Genomic DNA, 18,324 nt, shown 5'->3' on the forward strand with positions numbered 1-18,324 from the left:
TTATGTATTGATCAAGTTATGTGTATAATCTGCGAGGAGGTAATTCATGTTACTGCCATGTATTGCTATCAAAATTTGATCATTTTCTCTCTCCTGTCGCTTCTTACTCTAAGTTTAAAGTCTTTAATGACTCCAAAAACCTTTTCTCTACCCAACTTTTAAGTCCATAAGATAAAAGTTAGGTCTTATTTTTTGGTCATCTTTATAAGTTTTTTTCTGCTTCCTATAGAAATCCTAAAAATTCTAGATGAGAAGCACATTGATGTTTTAGTGACACTCTTGAACCAAATTTATAGTTCAGGCGTATTACCCAAAGAGTGGTTAACGTCGATTTTTATTTGTCTCCCCAAAAAGAAAAATGCAAGATAATTCAGCGATTACCGCACCATCAGCTTGATGTCTCATGTGCTAAAGTTACTACTAAAAGTCATCCATAATCGAATATATCACAAACTGGACATAGACATTAATGATACACAATTTGGTTTTCACAAAGTACTAGGATTGCGTGAAGCTCCTTTTTCACTTAATATACTGATACAAAGATGCCTGGACGTCAATCAAGATATATACGTATGTTTTATTGACTATAATAAAGCATTCGATAAAGTACGACATAAACAATTAATAAATGTCCTGAAATCAAAGAAGATTGACTACAATGATCTCAGGATCATATCAAATTTATACTATAAACAGCGAGCAAAAGTACGTGTTAATGAACAGCTGTCAGAAGAAATTGAAATAAGATGTGGAGTGAGACAGAAGAGATCCTGAAAAACGCTATTGAGGGTGAAACAGCTGGAATATAGGTAAATGGAGTTCCCATTAACAACATTAGATATGGGGACGACACTGGGATCTTAGCCAAAAATATTGAAGATCTTCAGAGACTGGTGACCAGAATAGCGGAGTATGGAAAAGAGTATGGTCTAACAATGAATGTCAAGAAGACGAAATTTATAAGAATATCGACAACTCAAAGAAATAACGAGAATCTTCTAATAAACAGAACCAACGTCGAACCAGTGGATAAATAAGCATATCTGGGAACAATAATTAACTCCACAAATGATTACCGTCAGGAGATCAAAATAAGAATAGAAAAGGCTAGAGCAAATTTCAACAAAATGAGAATAGTGTTATGTACAAGGGATTTAAAATTGGAAATAAGAGTCAGGTTGGCGAGGTGCTATGTTTTTCGACTTTATTTTATGGAATGGAATCTTGGACCTTGAATGCGACATCAATGAAAAAACTGAAATCATTCGAGCTGTGGGTGTATAGAAGAATTCTGAAAATATCATGGACAGAACACGCCACAAACAAAGACGTTATGAGAATCATGAATAAAGAAATAGAAATTTTAAATATAATTAAAACAAGAAAATTTAAATATCTCGGACATATGACACGTGGAGAGAAATACACCTTGCTCCAACTGATTATGCAGGGAAAGATCCAAGGAAAAAGAAGCATAGGGAGGGGTAGAATGTCATGGCTGCGCAACCTGAGAGAGTGGTACGGATGTACATCAAATGAACTTTTCAGAGCAGCCGTCTCAAAAGTCCGAAGAGCTATGATGATTGCCAACCTCCGCCGCGGAGATGGCACTTGAAGAAGAAGATAAGTTTTTTCACCTTAGCTTACTAAGCTTCTAATTCTATTATGGGCTTAAGGCCCCAATGTCCTAAGTCTAAATTATGTTAACATTTACTGACTTTCTGGATAGTTGAATGAGTAGAGATCGGTCAGAAAATGGCACAAAGTTTGTGACAATATCGTTGTATTTGTCTTCTTAAATTAATCCAACTCCGTTATGATGAACTGGATCAATATTACCATGGTAACAGAAAGTATTATTCATGACTCTGAACCTTTCCATCTAATTTAGCTTAAACCTAATATATTGATTCCTAAACGTTTCTACGGTTCAATGTTGCAATCTTATAGTTCATATTTAAAATATTTAGGCTATTACTAATGGGATTCTTCGAACCTTTTAATCATCTTAGATCTTCCTGGCACTAGGGTCGCTTTCTGTTTGCGCTTTCATTGTAGTTCTCTTGGGAAATATTCACCAGAGTGATTTCCCATTGCCTTCTCTATCTATCTATTTAGGTCAGACGATGCATACTTGTTTTGGTCTACCCCGGATATTTCATTTTTCCGGTAACACCCATATCTGGGAGAAGTTCTAACCATCATCTGGGAAGGCGCTCGATGGGGGAGTAGCAACTTCACACGCGATACTTTTGGAATTTTTTTTTGTACTTTATAACTAGTGTTTTATTTTTTGTATTCCTCTCCACACCATTTTTACAGTTCCATTTTCAACCGAAAGGCAGGTTTTTTACTTACTATATCTGACTTCTACTTTGAAAATTCTACAACTAATCTCCACTAGCAGCTAAGTTATTCGTTGTCTTAGCATTATTGATATAAACCTGTCTCGTTATCTGCTACTTAAATTGATTGGATTGAATTGGACTGCTTTAAATTTTCAGATGTATGGTATATTGCTTTAACAAAAGCACTATATTTATTTTTTACTTATATATTATTTACTTATATTCTTGTTTACTGTTTTTCTTTTTTCTTGTTATTGCTTTTTTATTAAGATTGTACCGACTTCTTCTCGTGGTTACAAAATAACAGTTTCATATATATCGATCAGTTTCTAAGTAAATTCCATCTCCATACCAAGCGAAGGCAAATGCATTTAATGCTAGAACAAGTCCTATTGCCACTATACAAATTAACGGACTTGATTGCGCCTTTCTGAAGAGAATATTAAAAGTACGAATAAATAGAATATAATGAGGTGCAGGAACGATGAAAATATTTCGCCTGACGAGGATATGACCTTATTTCCAAGTTATTAAATCAAAGCAATAATATCATAATTTTAGCAAAAAACAATAGTCAGTATGGTCACTGGAGTGGAATTATTAACAGCAGAACTAAAAAATATAACGTGTTAAATAATTATTAATTAACGAAGTTATTAAATCATTAAACGAATATTCAGTTTTCATCCGAACACATACAAAATGACATATAGGCGTGAGTCTCATCATTATCTATAAAAATAAACGAGAAAAAACTAAAATAACAATAAATACATATGCATGAACGATAAATGTAGAAATCACGTTATCTGAAAGAACAGCACGTCATAATGAAGAGAAAATCGCATACCGACATACTCGGCTTTAAACAATTAGGTTAGAGGTAAAAATAGTTGTTTGCGTACACATAAATTACCAAAATTACGCTTATAAAAACTCACTAATTATACTGTTATATACACTAGCACACCGGTAGTCATATAAGCGGTTATCACACACAGTGATTTCTCATATAACTTCAAGTTGTCTTTAGCAAATTTAAGTAACTTTGTAACGTGTACACGTTATTTATTTATTTCTAACTAGTCTTTATCTATTAAAAAGCGTACGTCTATACTCAAGGATATGATAGCAGTCGGGAGAGCGATTTTTGGTTTACACATTCCAAAAATGTCTGTATTTCTAAAGACTGGTGATTAGAAGTTGAAGTATAAATTATTACTAAGGCTTGGATTAAGTAATGATTTTGAAATTAAGGCTAAGAATTATAGGAGTGATAGAACAAAAATATTTAGTTATTTTTCGCATTTCGAAAATTATAGATACTGGGGCCGAGCGACAAGAGTTACCATTCTGAGATATGGCATTGAATGATAACCATTAAAATAAGGTTTAATCGATATATAGGAGCTATTAACAGAACAAATACCACAATTCATTGAAAAAGAAAACAGGGGAAGACGAAGCAGATCCTCACAATAAGAAATATAAATAACAGATAGGGAAATGAAAATGGCCATAAAAGCAATCACAAATAAGAAAGCACCAGGACCTATAGGTATCTCACCCGAGCTTATAAAATACAGGTTAAAATAATTACACCGGATGATACAATGGATATTTCAGAAAGCCATAAATGGAGAACAGCTCCGAGAGGAATCGACGGAGACATATATGACATCTATATTTAAGAAAGGAGATAAAAAACGATGTGAAAACTACATAGGAATAAGCGTAATATCATCAATAGGAAGACTATATGGAAAGATACTGCGAGAAACGATAGAGCAAGCGATAAAAGGCAAAATCGGGGGGATCAGGCAAGCTTCACGGCAGGAAGATCATGCATAGACCACATATGCACACTGGAACAACTGTTGAAAATAAAAAGCAAATAATAGAGATATACATTTGGCATTTGTAGACCTGAGAAAGGCGTATGACTCTGCACTAAGGTCAGAACTATCGGAGGCAATGTACAAATTAGAAATACAGACGGAACTCTTAGAAGCTACAAAAGCTCTGTATAAATAAAATAAAGTGTGCATTAAAATGGGAACAAGAATCATATAGAAGACTTTACCACAACAAAAGGGCTCCTACAGGGTTATTCCACATCTCCAGATTACACAACGTTTAGGACAAACAAGAACAGCAATCCGACAACTTTACTCAGTATGATAGGATAGATACCTAAATATGAAGACAAAAACACAGATTTATAAAACACTAGTGCGAAGTATTATGACATATGGGGCTGAAAATTGGATCATAAACAAGAAAAACAGTAGTTAGATAGTAGCAACAGAGACGGAATGCCTGCGAAGATGCTGCAAAGTAACAAGAATGGATAGGACAAGTAATGACGAAATAAAGCAAAGAACATCAATAGAAACATACATACTAACATACAGTCCATCTAATTTACAAACCGTTGCACGTCATCGGCGTCATATCCCGTGACGTCACATGATACTAACACGAAATATTTAGGCGGTAGGTGTGTTCTTTTTTAAAATCACTTTGCCGAGTACACTGGCATTACAGCCAGTAGACATATTTTATTATATAGGCGTAGAACTAATATTTAAAGATTTCTATTAATGTTAACTTAAAGAAATAGACAACAATATGTTTCATTTAATTTGTACAAATGCATTATAAAGCGTTTTTATGAAGAACATTTGTTTGGAACACACTGTAACTGTAATCGAACGAAGGTGAAATTTTGGCATAAATTGGTAACAATAATTTGACAGTTGCGGTGTGGTTGCGGTGTTGACACTTTTTGTACTTTATTATTTTAAATTTTAAAGTGAACAACTCTTGTTTTATATTTTTACCTATTTAATAAAATCTGTTATTTTTAAAACAAAATTAGTGTGTTTTATTTCAAAAATGTTACGTAAGAATTTAAATAGTCGTTGGAAGGAGTATAATAATAATTATGTGACTTATTTGATTTAAAATCGATTCAGGATTTTTTTATACTTTGGCAACTATGTCAACTTCGATCTCTGACGTAGATAATGACGTGCAACGGTTTGAAAATTAGACGGACTGTATATAGAACAAAAAATACTAATGTGATATGGACATGTAAGAAAAACTAGCGACAGTATATGGATAAAGAGAATAACCGAATGAAGCACCATAGGAAGGAGGAAAAGAGGACGACGCCATGAGTAAGAGAGGCCTAAACGATGGAGAATGGAACAACAGAGAGAGATGGAAACGGTTGAGCGAGGGAAGGCTTTGAATACTGTAGAATTACTGAATATATAATAAACGGTATATATTAAGGACATAATTGTAAATACAAGATGACTAAAAAACTTAAAATTTAGAAAAACTTAAGTCAAAATAATTTAGCTACATTCTTAATTGATCTAAGTTATTTTGTATCAGGTGTAAATAGATTCTTTGCCTAAAAGCAATTCGATTACCTTTGCCTGAGACCTGAGGAGTAGGGGTTTCTTTATCCCATTACCAACATTCAAGGAATCAGTAGCGATGTTCCATTTACTCCTACTTTAGATCATATTTAAAATCCTACCAACTGCGTTTTCCAGCTATTTTTATGAATTTTCGAGAGTTTTATAAAAAAAAAGAGACAGTTCTGTGATATATCTGAAAGATATATTTCTAGCGACATTTTTGTACAAGGAAATAACCGGGCATTAGCACTAAGCTAAGCACTAGCATTTAGATCATTTAACAGCTAATTGCTTTTATTTGACAAAATATTGTCTAAAAAAATTTTAAGAGTAAAACAAAGGTTTCCAACAAGGACAATAAATTTAGAAGGGTTGCGATGTACCTCGTAAAATATTATACATTTACAACAAATTTAAAATTTAAAACGAATTTTTGAGTTTTTAGAGTGAAAATTATTGGGCCTTTTAGAGAAGTTCTTACTTAAAAACAGTACTCAATAAACCGATTGCGGGCACTATAAAAATTAGTAGCAATGTCAGACCATATACTTTCGGAAGTCGTCAGTCTTGCGATTAATCTTATAAGTGAAAATGAAAGCGTCAGCTGTTAAGCCGGTAACAGGCTCGATGTGTATATATTTGGTGGTAATAAATATGAAAAAGGCTATGTATGCTTTATATAAGGGGCTTTTCTAAGATGAGACGATCGGATTATGAAAATTTCTCCAGAATCTACTGAGACTCTTTGAAAAGGTCTTGTCGAGAGAATACGATTGTGATGGAGACCTGTCACAAGTAGTATTGACCTGGTTGCCATGAAACCGAAATATTTCATGCAGTGGTGTAATAATTTCTTTGATTAGATTGGTCTTCTTCTTTACTGGCTTTGTAACTCGACATGTGTCTTCACCGCATCCACTAGAGCCCTCCATCTTCTACGATCTTGCGCTTAAATTTCCAGTTTTCTTGTTGATAAACTCCAAGTCGACTGGTACCACAGCAAGAAGGCTTATATTATGATAGATTGGCAGCACAAATTTGACAAAACAAAGTAACGTCAAAAAAGAAAAATTCTCTTATTACTAGACAACGCAACATCCCATCCGGATATTCAGTTATCTAATGTAACGATCATATTTTTGCCACCCAATACTACAGCATATTGTCAACCGTTAGTCCAAGGAATAATTAAAAACTTTAAATCTTTGTAAAAAAAGTTTTTGATGAGAAGAATGTTATTTATTAGCGGTTGAACTGGAGAAGTGAGTACCAATTGATAACGCCTTAATTTCGATTGTGGCGGCATGGAAAGACGTTTCAACCAAAATAACTGAAAAGTGTTTCATTAGGAGCGGTTTTTAAAAAAATAATAGTAATGGAGGAAAAATTGTGGAAAATCTGGAGCTCCATGACCTGGAAGATGATTTACCATTATCTACTTTTGCAAAAGTCACGGAGTCGAAAATTTTTTAATCTACCTAGAGATTTAAGCTTATTTACGGAAAATCCTTAAGTAACCTTAGCTAGTTGTGTTAGTGATTTTAAAGAAAACGAACAGGTATCCAATGTTTCCGGCAATGAGATTGACGATGAGCTAGAAATTACTACAACTGTAAGTAATTTAAATGATGCTTAGCCAAAACTAAGAGACTTGGAATTATTTTTTATATGTAAAGGTGATGCAAAAAATATCTAATGTAATTCTAAATGTTGAGTCAGAAATTGTGAAAACTAATGCTCAAAACAAAAAACAGAACAAAGTTAATGATTTTTTTAAGATATAATACCTACCTTTTTTACATTAGTATTTTATTTGTTATATTTGTGTATATGCTTACGCAAATATGTACGAAAATGTATAATTAAAAATCTAGCAATTCGAAACCTCTTTTTTATTTCAATTGATTAAGCGGTGATCTACACAACGCACAACTGTAGTTTCGAGAAGTTTCACTGTATTTGAAATGTTTGATATAATAATAAATCTAACGCCATCGTTCAAATTAAAGTAATACTATTGTTCTGAAGCTATTTTCTTGTGACATTTTAAATTAATTTATATTTAAATGGGAATAAGCCACAATTAAAGGTTAAAATACGTTTATTGACGTTTCAATTTCCACTTCGGAAATCGTTCTCTAGAACGATTTCCGAAGTGGAAATTGAAACGTCAATAAACGTATTTTAACCTTTAATTGTGGCTTATTCCCATTTAAATATAAATTAAAGTAATACTTGAGGTTATGTTTAAATAGTGTTATAGCTAAGGTTGATATGTTAAAAAGGTAACAATTAGATTTATTTTCTGCATCTGAAGTCACTGATTTTTCTAAAGGGGTTATTATTATTATTATTATTATTATTATTATCTTAATATTACAGTGGTAAGAACTTACTTATTGAACGTAACCACGCAGGAGTCGTGGGTTCCAATTCCAGCCAAGGTAAGATATCTTTTAAAAATGTGTCTTCTTTGTCTGGTTGAGTACATATGTAAAATTTTACGTAAACAAAATTGATAAGCGACCTTACTGTTGCAGAACATGTATGTTTACCATCCAAACAATACAATACTGTTTGTAATGTGTTGTGTTGTACTGTATTGAATACAATTATTAAATATAAATAATACATAAATAAAATGGCTACACCTATTGAAAAATGGTATGTGTTAAATAAGATGCGCTGTTTAGGCCATCGAGATCTGAATTTGGTCTTGGAATAGCAGGTCATATGCATATAGAAGAAACTTATCGTATCCCTTGTACAATAGACCACAAAAGACACTAAGTAGACCTGTAATATTGTTTATTAGACAAGATTAAACGGACTATAAGGCACATACTGGACCTAGACATGGCTGTCGAACAATTTCATGAATTTGTCATGTCGAAGTTTGAAGACAGAGACAGAAATAGAAACCAAAAGGAGATAGTAAAGAACAGACTGTATAAATGTCAAGGCTTCATAAACTTAGTAAGTATACTCTAACTGCAAAAAGAGGTTAGATTAAAAATTTTCCAGAGCGCAGTTTCCTGAGTCTGAAACAAAACTGATACCACTGGATACATGGCAGTACACTAGGTTGGAGACTTAAACTTATACTTTTAGGAAAAACTATTATCTTCTTCTTCTTGTTCTTCCTCTTTATAAGCAATTCTGCTTGTTTATTGGCGGATTAATACCTCCATGGAAGGTTGTCGCTCCATCTTTTACGCGGTCGTCCGATACTTCTCTTGCCGATTGGTGACTTGTCTTTTGCTGTTTTGACGACACGGGTGTCCTCCATTCTGTTTGTGGTTATTTTATTTTTTTTTATTTTGCGTCTATTTATTTATATATTGTACGTTACATTTTTTTCTAATGTCTTCACTTCTGTTTCGATCTCTCAGCGCATTTCCTGTAATTCTTCTCAGTACTCTCATCTCTGCCGTTTTCAGTAGCCTTTGCGTTGTGGCTATGTCGGGTCTTGTTTCTGAGGCCTATGTCATTATTGGACTTACACTGGCTTTATAAATTCTTAACTTCATTTCACTGTTAATGTGTCCGTTTCGTCATATGATGTTATTAAGACATTCTGACAGTCTATTTGCTTTTTGTACTTGATCTCTCACTTTTCTGTGCAGGGCTCTATAGCTAGACAGTATAATTCCTAAGTATTTTACTGTTGTTTTAGTTTTCTGAGATGAGATTGTCATATTAAATTCTTTTGCTCTTATGTTAAATCTGTGGACCAGTCTTTGCAGACTATATTTATCTTGGGCTATCAATATTGCGTCGTCTGCGTAGCAGAGTATTTTTATTTCTTTGTTTCTCATTCTGTATCCTCTTTCTTTATTAACACTTTTGATGATTTCATCCATGATCAAATTAAAGACCATGGGGCTCAATGAATTTTAGCTTTATCAAAGAAAGCGTTTATTCTTTATGTCAATCAGACACAGAAATGTTGATCTATTATTCTGTAGTGATAGGAACACTATTTTCATCAAATTAATTTAGGTCTAGGTGTATCTATAAAATAATGGTACCTACCAATATTTATAATATTAACTACATTCAGCAGCACACACTAAAGGAAATAATTCTCGTTATAGAAATATTTTAACTAGTGCTTTATTTGTAAAAATTGTCTGAAAAACTGAACAGGACTTGTCTGTGTATTTTAATTTGCACGTTATTTAGTTTAAAACTTGTGTACACTAACTGTTGACTAGCTTTTTAATTGTGTATCTTGAAAGAAGTAGTATTCTTTAAGAATTGTTTTTTTGGATACCATTTTTAGTTAATTTTCCCAAATATGTTTTTTAAAATATAGGCCTTATCCATCGAGTTAGAATCTATGGAGAAGCTATGAGCATATTAACGTGTGTATTATAAACGGCGTAGGTAGGCGTGGCTAACGATGATACCGATATGGCGGTGGGATAATGGCCGGACTCAATAATATTAAAACTACTATAAAAATATGACTAATTATTCAGAAGATTTATTCATAATCTAAAAAAGTGCAATACATTTTTAATAAACTATGATTTATTTATCTCGCGGTAAACACTAAACACGATATATTATACATAAAGATAAATTAATACAGTCAAATACTATTAATTTATTCTCTGAAGTACGGGCCATTACTTTGTTTACATATTTGTATACTAACCTGTAGAACGTTATTCCTGAAGATTTTTTATTAACATTGTTTCTGCTACTGCAACTACGTTGAGAACAAGAAACCATTATTATGCACTATCTCAATATATTATTACAAATTCTATAAAAGTATTATAAAACTAAAAATATTCGAAAAACAACGAACGTAAAGAAACAAATACGATTTGTCAAAAGTGTCAAAACAATCTTAACAATATGGCCGAAGTGAGATCGTTTTTAGTCACGTGATGCCCTCTTCATAGATTCTAACTCGATGGCCTAATCAAACTTTACATTGACAATGTCAAACCATAACTGCCACCTATTATGGTCTTTGATCAAATAAAAGGCATATAAAGGCACAGTTTAAGTTAATCTTGCCCAAGTACTTTCGATCCCTAGATCATCTTCAGGGGCATTTCGTCAATTGCGGCCTATCCGACAAGAATAAAATGTCATAAACATATAATTGTACAACACACTACACTACACAAGGACAAACAAACACTTTAAAATTATTGAAAAATAGCTACATTGCGTACAGAAGCCGGAGACCTACCTACGGAGACGGAGTACATTATTATGGTGACTGAGCTACCACCGAGTCGTAAAAATTAGTTCTATGGTTTAAAATTCACGATTTTCTTCGATGGTTCTTCATTACTACTAGAAAGACAATGGTCAACAAAGCTAGAATAAAACAGCTATAAAGATAAAAAAAATATATATATAATCTGGAAATTACGGAAAATCTGTAAACATAAAAACTGTATACGACATGAAGTCAAAATGTCTAATAATAAAGATAAAATGAGAAAACAGTGTGCTAAAATAACACGAAGGCCTTAAATAAATAGTAAACATCATCCTTTATGATCACCTTTTGAATTTATAAACTGTATTGTTTTTTTAGGAAAGTATAGACAAATATGGGGTCATAACAAATTTGCATACCAGAGCAAACAGTACTAAAAAAGAGAAACCCTTACCGCGTGGGGTCAACCCAGCGTCTCCTGAGAAGCACAAGTGTCAAGCGGTTCACAGACCGACAAAGATTTTGCGCATGCCCACTGTAAGAAAATTGTCAGCTTCCGAGAGTCCTGATCCTGCAGGACTCTTGGAGTTCAGTAGACGCGCTGCTGTGATGCTGCAGGAGCAGGATTTTTCGCTGGATCCTGCGAGATATCGAGGTTGACGATCGACGGGGATTCACGCTTTTAGAGTAATCGTGTTGCCCGCGTGTTTTTTTTTGTGAATGATGAATTGACGCGTGTTATAGTGGGATTAGGATTCTGTGTGGTTTTTTGGTTATATTGAGGGCTGAAAGAGGATTTCAAGTTTACGGTGTTGTGTGCTTTTACACGTGGCAGGAGATTTTTATCTAAATCCCAAGTAAGTAGGAAAAAGCGGAAAGCGTAATATGAAAATAATGGTATTGGATCAAAGGGATCAAAATTTTACATAATAAATGTATATCGCTAAAAAAATATTTTATTAAAAAAGAAGGTACATAGAAGAATATTAATGGTATACAATAAATCCTATTATCACATGTACATTTGATAAAGTAAATTTAATATCTGATATACATCCGTTACATACAAATAGCTGTATAAGTCATACAAATTAAAAACATATTATTATTCTTTGTTTTTTACGATAAAAAATATTTTCTTTCTTTAAAAATAATTGGCAAAGGACAAAATTTTCACAAAGTTCTAATCAGAATATAAAGTAAAATACGAAACTTTCGGGAAATATTATAATTTTGTTTAACTTTCATGAATATTAATGAATTTAGCAATTCTAGATATAAATATAGACTTCTACTTACTTTAAAATTTATTTATTGAAATTTCTGCATTCTTATAAACTTCTGTATTACCAATTATTTTTACTTTGTTTTTAAATATGCATTTATTGTTTATTTTCACAATAGAGTAATATTGATACAAGTAATGATTTTTTTTTATTTTACCAACGTTTTAAAACCTTTAAAATTTATTGATTATTCTCTTTTATTCTCTTTTGATCTCTCATTTAAATTTTATATAACATTTATGTTGATGATTTCCTGTATTTTTTTAGATATTTTTGATTATTATTGCAATTCTTTTATAGCGATCTCGTTGGCAATATAGGACATTAAAATTTATGCAAATATACACATAAACTTTTTATTTAACTTTTAACCTCTTCATTTAATTCCTCATCTTGTTATTTTTAAGAGATTTTATTTGTTGATTGCATGTTGACAATTTCTCATTTTACATAAATAGCGATATTTAAAATTTTGGTTGATTGTCATCGATATGTGGATTAGCTCTAAGATGTACTTAGAGCTATATTAAAGAGGCATTAGCAATTATGATTAATTAAGTATCCTATATCAATTTTCCTCTTTTTAACTTTTAGGTAATGCAATGTCTCAATTTGTGTGTATATCTGGCGTTTATTTTACTTTATATTTTATGAAAATAACGATACTATAACTACTCACGGTTCACAATTTTTTGATAGCTCACTACAAGTTTAACTCTAATTAGAAAACTGAAATACAGAGAGGATAGGTAATACGATATAATAGTAAAAACCAACCTAAAACTGACGGTTTAAGACGTTTTCGACTAACCCACCTTATATCTAAAGGAATACAATACCTTATAATCCTATTACGGGGGTATTTTGAATGGCTAGAAATGAACGACCAGTGTCGTAGAGTATATGATTGAAACATTTATTTAAACTAAATAAATATATTTTTTAAATTGTACTTATGTAAATTGTATTTTTTAATAAAACTTATTTATTTTATTCAAAAATAAAAAGTTTCTTGCCATTTGTAAAAGATACATTTATTTAATTAAGGAAAAAGGAGCCAAATGTCGCCTGGCAAAATTTCCAATGTGTTTTAAATGTATCCATTATTTTCGAATTCGGAGAAAACTAATAAATATTTTTGAAAAATTTAAACGCAGAATGAAAGATTACATTATTACTCAGGGCAGAAAGTCCTGAAAACTTCTACAATGTTTATTTTAATATGTTATGTAACAGGGGTGAAAATAAAAGAGAAAATATAGTATAATTTTTAATTGAAAATATTGCATGCAAAAGAAACTTTTTATTTATTCTAAAAAATATTTCATTCTGCCTTTAAATTTTTCAAAAATGTTTTTTAGTTTTCTCAGGATTTGAAAAAAAAATAGATACATTTAAAACACATTGAAGATTTTGACAGGCGACATTTTGCGCCTTTCCCCTTTAATACCTTACGATTACAACTACTATTACTTACCTTATATAATTGCGATTAGAAAACTATTCAAATTCAAAATAAATAGGATCAACTTCGGAATCCGAGTCGTCTTGAGGGTTAATAATTAGGTTAATAATCTCTACGGTCGCATCAATTATGTTATCAAGATCCCACATTTTTTGTTCTTCTTCTATTACTTGTCTTACTGCATCTTTCCAGTTTTGTTCTGTATTATGTTATAAAGACTCGTATAACAATTCACGTACAGCTTGTATTTTATATGACGTATTTTTTCTAGCCACATAACTTTTCATTTGTGCCCAAATGAGTTCAATTGAATTTATTTCGCAGTGGTAGGGTGGAAGTCTAAAGACTGTGATGTTTCGCCTTTACGCCATTTTGTTAACTACGTATTTCTCGAACTTAGATTTGTGTTGCCGGGCAATTTTTAAAAGTTCTGATTTTACCATTCCATCTTCGTAAGGCAGATACTTATTCCGCAGCCAGTCAAGAATATCCTGTTTCTTCCACTCATTCGTTAGAAGTCTTTCTACTAGTCGTGAATGATAAGGTGCATTATCTAATACTATAATTGAATTTGGTGGTATGTGTTCAATCATTTGCTCAAAATACTCTTCGAAAACATCAGCTGTCATCTCCTCGTGATAGTCTTTTGTGCTTTTGGAATGAAATTCCAACAAACCATGCTTAACAAATCCTTTTTCACTGCCAATGTGAGAAATTATTAATCTACTGCCTTTACCATAGGGTGGGGAGATACCAGTAGACCAACCTTCCATTAAGGCTTGCCTGGAGCTTAATATATTTTTATCTGACCAAATTTTTTTTAGAGTATGACCTGAGTTTACCCACGTTTCATCCTGGTAAAAGATGGGCCTTTCTTCAGCCCGGAATTTTTGTATGAATCTTAGATAATTTTTTCTCCAACATATTATCTCCTCCCGGTCAATCAAAAGTGATTTTCGGTCTGATTTCTCCCACCGGAAATTTAATTCTTTTAAAACTTGCCACAATTTAGTTCGTCCGATATGAGGCAAATCCGGGTCGTCTCTAACTTCTTGTAAAATTTTGTTTAGGTTTGATATTTCTTTTTTGAAAAAAAATCCATGAATTTTCCTTCGAATACCATTTTTGGCAAATTCATCAATTTCAATAGGCTTTTTCCCTCTCTTTAAGTTTTCGTTTGTGTTTGGGTTAGCTATACCGTGTTTTTTTCTTTCTGATAGGAACCTATATAAAGTTGACTCTCCTACGCCAGTCATGTTGGCACAACTTTCGACTATGTTGCGAACAGTGTTTGTGGGATTCTGAGAAACCAGAGCATCGTGAACATTCAAGACAATAGTCTTCTCTCTTGGTGAATAGACAAACTTACTGACTGTACGCAACAGTACCGGTGTAAAACTTGATGATGAAGCCATCACAAACAATCCAACAAAACGAGCACGAGCGAAAGGTACGTATATGTTCGTAGGTATATGGAATAAAAAATCACTCACGCACTGCATATAATTCGCAAAAGAAATATTCGAGACGCTAATTACTGCCGTAGACGCGGAAACACCGACGAGCCGTAAATTACATGCGACCAAAAACGTACTAAACAAAAAAATTGTTTTCGTTCGTAATAACTTCACCCTTTCAAGTTAAGTTTCGAATATAATTATATTATTAAAAATCTGGGGAATTCCATCTTAATTATCTTGCTCGTTGCAAGTACATATAGTACATTCGGATATGAATTCCAGGTTTTCTAGTAAAGTGATTAAACGCGAAGATTAGTATTGAAATATACAAAGAGATAAGGTATTCTTATTTACAAAATTGTTAAACACCTTAGGAACGCCTAAGATTTACGACCATTTTATTAGTTTGAGGCATATTTTGTGCTCTCAACAATTTGTGAACAGAGAATAACGAAGGATGAGAAGCAAACTTATAAGATTAGAAGATATTAATATATAATGCCGAGACACAATCAACAGTAGCACTCTAAAAATGAGATCTTCTCGTCTCCGAGAAGCTATACCAGACGGCATCCTTATCATGCTGTATGTATTTAGATATTAGTTTAATATAAATCGGTAATTTAAATAAAAAATTAGTTCCAGGAATCGGAAAATATTTTTTTTGGAGCACAAAAATCTAAACCAGTATATTTCCTGCAGTAGGTACGGTGTACTTTTTAAATTATTAACAATTTAATGCCCAAAATGTACCATTTCAAGAATAAGCAAGTGAGTTAGTGAGAGAAAGAGACAGAGAGAGAGATAGAATTATTCTAACAAAATAATTTAAAACTGAAAAAATATTTCCAACATTATATATATATATATATATATATATATATATATATATATATATATATATATATATATATATATATATATATATATGAAAGTCAAAGACAGTAACGGGTTACTGGTAAACAACAGACGGTTGAATATAACCGGGAACGACGCAATACTAAGGAAGCAATAAAAAACGAGTGCTTCTAAGTGATAGTAATGAAGTAATACAACCGAATTGCAATATTCCAAAAACAATGTTCATAGCGAATATTGCCTTTTTATATAATCATACTTATTTTTCTTTTGATACTAAATTTTACAAAAAAAAAAAAATAGGATTACCGATGGGTGGAGCAACCTCACCTATTTTAGCTGAAATCGTTATGACTAAATTGTTGTATTTTGTGCATCAACACGTACATTTTCCATTTCCTTTTCTCTACCAATATGTAGATGATTTAATAACATCAGTACCAAAAAATGAGATACAGAATACACTTACGATTTTTAATTCATTTATTACTCATTTGCAATTGCACAGTTGGGGAGGAGTCAAACTCTTCGGTACCCATTCTTGATACAAAAGTTGTTAGAACGGAAGATAACGCCATCTGTTTAGACTGGTACAGAAAAACTACTAACTCAGGTAGATATCTACCCTTTAACTCATATCATCCCATGAAACAGAAAGTTGACACCGTTCTAGCAATGAAAAATAGAATATTAAAAATCTCACATCCAACTTTTACTGAAAAGAATCTTAAACTGTTGTTTGACACATTACTATGAAATTATTACCCTAAAAATTTGCTTAATAAACTTTTGTATTCACACACAGAACGTATTACAAGCGACAATATGTCTGGTCATGATGGTATGGATCAGTATGGATCATTACCGTATATAGAAGGTTTAACACAATCTCTCACTAGACTATTTAGTCAATTTAACATAAAAATAGCCAATTATAACAACAAAAAACTCAATTTGTTCTATTCTAGACTAAAAGATCCAGTTTCACTAGAGAAGAACTGCAACGTAATCTATGGTATACCTTGTGAATGTGGCAAAATATACATAGGTCATACAAGTCAACGACTTAGTAAGCGCCTAGCTCTTCACAAAAGTGACTGTAAACATAAACCCCTAGCAACCAGTTTGAGCATTCATGTCAATGAGAATGACCATCGTGTCCTATATGATGAGGCTATAATTCTAGATAGAGCTGAAAAAGAAGCTCATCGTAAAATCTTAGACATGTGTTATATTCATAATTGTTCTAATTCACTAAACCACAAAAAAGATGTTGATAACTTAAGTTCCATCTATACTTAAGTTTTACAACAAAAATTCACTAAAAATAAAAAAGTACCACCTTCATATATTAGATTTTCATAATACTGTCCCTCCACACTTTCAACTAACGTACTGTTGTTATTTGCTGTCTGTTAATTAAATCATTTTAAATCTAACTTCATGTACAAACCATGTTTTTCATTAAATAGCTTTTATAATTCTATATTTTTCAATCAGACTATTTGTCAAAATTTGAATTTTGAGAAAGAAAAAGTGTAAATGTCTAACCCTTCTCGGACATATTATGTTTATACCTAACATCAATAATGTAAAAGACAACAATGATACAATTGTGATATACTAACACCTACACGGATATGTTATTCCCCTTATGTGAGAACAAGATGAACTTTGAATTTATTTTATATCTATTATCATCATTCATACACTTGTTTCTTCGACAAAAGGTATATAATACATATATCTCACCGTCATGTTGACTACTATACCCAAGACTAATTACCAACCAAAGATTTATTAAGTATGATATGTTTATATAGAGGAGTGACCTATATTTATTCAATTTTTAATTTAATTTTGTATGACAATTAGAAAAGTCTAATATTTCTGACTGAATAATTGTTTTATGCCAACAAAAAAAAGAAGTGATTAAGACAGGTGCCGTTTCGATAGGCGACAGTTAAAATAACACATGACTTAATTAACAATTTCTTGTCAAAAATGCCGGCCACATGGTTTTAATAAAGTAACTTTAAATATTTAATAAAGGCCTTGTTTGTCACTTTTCCTCTGATTGGGAGATGCGTTTGGTTTGTTTTTAAAAATATGTGTATGTCCGTCCATGTCAATTTTATTATACACTAAGAGATAGTGTCAACATTAAGGTAAGATTAAAATAACATCTCTAATTATGATATTGTAAAGAATGTTTTTCCATTACAGCAAGTTCTGATGAAGCCCAAAATTATGTGGCGAAAGCTTGACTCTTAATAAAA

The 18,324-nt window shown here is 32.0% G+C and overlaps 1 protein-coding gene across 1 annotated transcript; it reads left to right on the forward strand.

Annotated features, from left to right (window-relative positions):
* Positions 1 to 16,870: 16,870 nt before the first annotated feature.
* Positions 16,871 to 17,347, forward strand: LOC140436078 (uncharacterized). Its single transcript, XM_072524786.1, has one exon. The coding sequence runs from the start codon at positions 16,871 to 16,873 to the stop codon at positions 17,345 to 17,347; it is 477 nt and encodes a 158-aa protein (XP_072380887.1).
* The last annotated feature ends 977 nt before the right edge of the window (positions 17,348 to 18,324 follow it).

The sequence above is a fragment of the Diabrotica undecimpunctata genome, chromosome 3, assembly GCF_040954645.1.
Source record: "Diabrotica undecimpunctata isolate CICGRU chromosome 3, icDiaUnde3, whole genome shotgun sequence".
Taxonomy (NCBI): domain Eukaryota; kingdom Metazoa; phylum Arthropoda; class Insecta; order Coleoptera; family Chrysomelidae; genus Diabrotica; species Diabrotica undecimpunctata.

Bases quoted from the DNA above. Each gene is read 5' to 3' on its own strand.
- LOC140436078 (XM_072524786.1), top strand. From the start codon at position 16,871: ATGTCTGGTCATGATGGTATGGATCAGTATGGATCATTACCGTATATA.